The 4,786-nt window shown below is 40.8% G+C and overlaps 1 protein-coding gene across 1 annotated transcript; it reads left to right on the plus strand.

Annotated features, from left to right (window-relative positions):
• The first annotated feature begins 686 nt into the window (after positions 1 to 686).
• Positions 687 to 4,432, plus strand: LOC109875997 (zinc finger protein 239-like). Its single transcript, XM_031798759.1, has 2 exons — positions 687 to 1,315; positions 2,661 to 4,432. The coding sequence occupies exons 1-2, from the start codon at positions 970 to 972 to the stop codon at positions 3,452 to 3,454; spliced, it is 1,140 nt and encodes a 379-aa protein (XP_031654619.1). The 5' UTR covers positions 687 to 969; the 3' UTR covers positions 3,455 to 4,432.
• The last annotated feature ends 354 nt before the right edge of the window (positions 4,433 to 4,786 follow it).

Consider the following 4,786-nt stretch of genomic DNA (forward strand, 5'->3'; position numbering starts at 1 on the left):
TTATTGGCACCCATATTTTCAATAGTCCAGCACCCTCCCCTCGGGAGGATAACGACACTAAAATGTTTTATGAGATTAGAGAACACATTGGGTGGGATCTTAGACCATTTCCCCATACAGAATCTCTCCAGGTCCTTGATTTATTTTGTCTGCGCTTGTGGACTGCCCTGTTCAATTAAAACCACAAGTTTTCAATGGAGTTCAAGTCCGACGACTGAGATGGCCATTGAAAATGTTGATTTTGTGCCCAATTAACCAATTCTTCATGAATGTTGATGTGTCTTGCTTATGGCCCTAGTTTCAGCCTCCTAGCAGAGAGGGTGACAGGTTTTGGGCTAAAATATCCTGGTAGTGGGTAAAGTTTATTTATTTATTTTATACATCCATTTTTTGCTCATCTTTTTCAAGGGTATCAGTAAGTAGATGCTTATTTCGATATCTAGTTATTTTACTGAATCTGAAATACAGATGTGGAGTAGATGTAGAGTTTGTTTTAAATTCTCATAAAAAAAATCTGAACTAATCAAACCAGACTTGTTGCTCTTTGTACGTGTTGATATAATATTCTTATTTAATGGAGCGGAAAAAACGTTTCTCTAAACTGCTTTATAATATTATAATTCAATGAAGAAAATAAAAAGTTCTCTCCTTAACTGCGTTTCCTCCCTCCAGACAGCAGACGGCGATATGTGTCTTTCAGGCGATGTTTCTACTGTGACGTATAATCTAGTGGACGCAACGCTTCTTCACCACCTGCAGCCACCTCGGTAGCTCGCTAGACAACGAAGTCGGAACATTCAAGTTCTTTAGACAATTTCCTGGTTTGTTTGCCACTATGATTTAAACATACTTATGCGGAAACAACTAGCTATCCCATTGAATTCAATATTTACGTTGTAAGTCAACTTGCTGGCTGGTTAAGTTAGCACTAGTCTAGTCGCTAATGCTAACTAGCTAACATCTCCGACCATGAGTTCACTAAGCTACTCTCCTGCTGAAGAAGAGGAGGTCTGCTGGACGGAGAAAGAAGCTCACGTGAAAGAGGAGGAGGAAGAGGAGGCTATTACAATACTAAAACAAGTAGAGGGTGAGGCTGTTACCATGAAAGAAGAAGCGAAAGACGCCTTCAGAGTGAAAGAGGAGGAAGATGTTACTGTGAAAGAAGAGGATGAATATTCGGTTTTTGGAGTGGAGGATGAAGTGAAAGAAGATGAAGAGGTTTTTGGAATAAAGGATGAAGAGGGGGAGATTACTGTCACATTAGAGGAGGATGAAGAAGAGAGAACTGGAGAACTGATTAACACCAGTAAATACAGTGAGTACTATCTTGTAAAACAGGGACATTGATCTGATTAACACCAGTAAATATAGTTTTTATTTATCCTTTATTTTACCAGGTAAGTTGACTGAGAACACATTCTCATTTGCAGCAACAACCCAGGGAATAGTTACAGGGGAGAGGAATGAATGAGCCAATTGTGAACTGGGGATTATTAGGTGACCGTGATGGTTTGAGGGCCAGATTGGGAATTTAGCCAGGACACCCCTACTCTTACAATAAGTGCCATGGGATCTTTAATGACCTCAGAGAGTCAGGACACCCATTTAACGTCCCATCTGAAAGACGGCACCCTACATAGGGCAGTGTCCCCAATCACTGCCCTGGGGCATTGGGATCATTTTTTAGACCAGAGGACAGAGTGCCTCCTACTGGCCCTCCAACACCACTTCCAGCAGCATCTGGCCTCCCATCCAGGAACTGATCAGGACCAACCCTGCTTAACTTCAGAAGCAAACCAGCAGTGGTATGCAGGGTGGTATGCTGCTGGCAGATAGTGAGTACTATCTTATAAAACAGGGACATTGATCTGATTAACACCAGTAAATACAGTGAGTACTGTCTTATAAAACAGGGGCACAAACTCTGCAGTTGTTGAACAAATTTTTAAACAAATTTTTAAAAGGGCGTTCTACACTTAAATATGTTTTTGTACTGTCGGAATTGTTCATGACGTCCTCCAGTGATTTAAAAACAACCTTTCCTGTTGAAAAGTGATATATAAATACAGTAAAGTAGAAACACATAAAAGGCAAACAAATAAATGTTTTGAGCAAAATATTGTTTTTTTAGACAACTGCAAACTAGGAGTGAGTGATGTCATAGTAAGGCCTTCAAGGAGTTGGCTTGATGGGAAGTCGTGATGTCATCCAATAGGCGACTGATCTTCATGTGAATATTCATTATTCTTTGTAAAATCCTTCATGTTCTGTCAAGTTGGTTGTTGATCTAGAAATCCATTTTCAAGTCTTGCCATAGACCTACTGTAGGACCCATAACAATAACATAGACCCACTGTAGGACCCATAACTTCACATATTGGAGACCAAAAGTCGTCTGGCACACTGCTTTGGATTTCAACAACTTTAATAACGTATTTCTAGCCTACAATCATTGATGTTACTACTATGTGAAAACAAGACAAAATATAAATTTTGTTGATTACTTGACTGTCTTAAGACAAATGTCAAATAATTTTAACATTCATTACAGATGTCATTGTTTGTACAACATCATGGCAATGCTGTTGGCATCACCTTTTACAGTGGATTTCTGCTGTTGTGGCCCTTTAACCATCTGTCTGACTTTGTTGTTCACACAGAAGAGAGATGTGACTATCGTGGATCCTCTGGGGGGCCTCAACATCCTCAGGATGCTGACAGGGCAGAGAAGAGTCTCTCCAGATCAGAACACCTCAAGAAACACCTGCGGAGATCCACAAGGAAGAAATCTAATTGCTGCTCTGACTGTCGGAGAGGTTGCAAATCTTCATCAGAACTTAAAATACACCAGAGAACACACACTGGAGAGAAGCCTTATAGCTGTAATCAATGTGGGAAGAGTTACTTAAGATCAGATTCACTAAAAGTACACATGAGAAGTCACACTGGAGAGAAACCTTATAGCTGTACTCAATGTGGGAAGAGTTTTAGTCAGTCAAGCAACCTGTTATCACACCAGAGAAAACACACAGGAGAGAAATATTATAGCTGTAATCAATGTGGGAAGAGTTTTACTACATCAAGCCATCTGATTCGACACCAGAGAACACACACAGGAGAGAAGCCTTATAGTTGTAATCAATGTGGGAAGAGTTTTACTCAGTCAAGCACCCTGGTATCACACCAGAGAATACACACAGGAGAGAAGCCTCATAGTTGTAATCAATGTGGGAAGAGTTTTACTCAGTTAAGCACCCTGATATCACACCAGAGAACACACACAGGAGAGAAACCTTATAGTTGTGACCAATGTGGGAAGATTTTTACTACATCTAGTGATCTGACGGTACACCAGAGAACACACACAGGAGAGAAACCTTATAGCTGTGATCAATGTGACAAGAGATACTCTGATAAAAGATCTCTGATCAAACATCAGAAAATACATTCATGAAGGAGTTGTTTCATGATATCAATGAAATAATGTCACAATGTAGAATGTTTTAACATTGTAGTAGGAGTATTTTAATGCTGTCACAATGTAGAACCCTAAATGTTTGCCCCCTTATCAATTGGTTTCGGCATTCATCTTTCCCTTGATCTTGACGAGTCTGCCAGTCCCTGCCACTGAAAAACATCCCCACAGCATGATGCTGCCACCACCGTGCTTCACCGTAGGGATGGTGCCTGGTTTCCTCCAGATGTGACACTAGGCATTCAGGCCAAAGAGTTACATTTTGGTTTCATCAGGCCAGAGAATGTTATTTCTCAAGGTCAGTCCTTTACGTGCCTTTTGGCAAACACCAAGCAGGCTGTCATGTGCCTTTTACTGAGGAGTGGCTTCCCCATGGCCACTCGATCATAAAGGCCTGATTGGTGGAGTGCTATATAGATGGTTGTCCTTCTGGAAGGTTCTCTCATCTCTACAGAGGAACTCTGGAGCTCTGTCATAGTGACCAGCAGGTTCTTGGTCACATCCTTGAACAAGGCCCTTCTCCCCTGACTGATCTGTTTGAAGAGTCTTGGTGTTTCCAAACCTCTTCCATTTAAGAATGATGGAGGCCAGTGTGTTCTTGGGGACCTTCAATACTGCAGACATTTTTTGGTACCCTTTGGTGTGTAAAAATTCAAGGGGTCTGAATACTTAATGCTTTTGGTTTACTGTTAGAATAAGTTGTATGACTACACCAATACTGTTCAACGATTCACAGACCTAGAAAATACATGTCCAACCTTGCTGCTAGAGATCTAGCTACTGGGTGTGCAGGTTTCTGTTCCAACCCTGCACTAACACCTGCTATTGTGTTGATTATTTGGTTTAGACACTATTCAATCATGTCTTGTTTTGGAGTCAGATGGATGTCTAAACCCACTGCCCATTTCCACAGGTGTTCTTTATGATAGGAAATAAAGGGCTGATTCACAGAATGAACTATAGTGTCTTTTGGGGTCATTGAACATTCCCTGTTTGTCTGTTTTATTGGGTTGTTACTCTAATTTAGTCTATTGCACAATCATTATTTAATTCTGCTACGTTTAAAAATTATTTTATTAATTTAAACTCTATTTAACTAGGCAAGACAGTTAAGAACCAATTCTTATTTACAATGATGGCCTACCGGGGAACAGTGGGTTAACTGCCTTGTTCAGGGGCAGAACGACAGATTGTTACCTTGTCAGCTCGGGATTCGATCCACCAACCTTTTGTTTTCTGGGCCAATGCTCTAACCACTAGGCTACCTGCTAGCCCATAGGTGGGTCCAATATAGACATGATGGGATTAGTA

The sequence above is a fragment of the Oncorhynchus kisutch genome, linkage group LG20 (assembly GCF_002021735.2).
Source record: "Oncorhynchus kisutch isolate 150728-3 linkage group LG20, Okis_V2, whole genome shotgun sequence".
Taxonomy (NCBI): domain Eukaryota; kingdom Metazoa; phylum Chordata; class Actinopteri; order Salmoniformes; family Salmonidae; genus Oncorhynchus; species Oncorhynchus kisutch.

Coding starts and splice junctions, on each gene's coding strand:
- LOC109875997 (XM_031798759.1), top strand. CDS start 970: ATGAGTTCACTAAGCTACTCTCCTGCTGAAGAAGAGGAGGTCTGCTGG. Junction 1,316..2,660: donor GATTAACACCAGTAAATACA/GTGAGTACTATC, acceptor TTGTTCACACAG/AAGAGAGATGTGACTATCGT.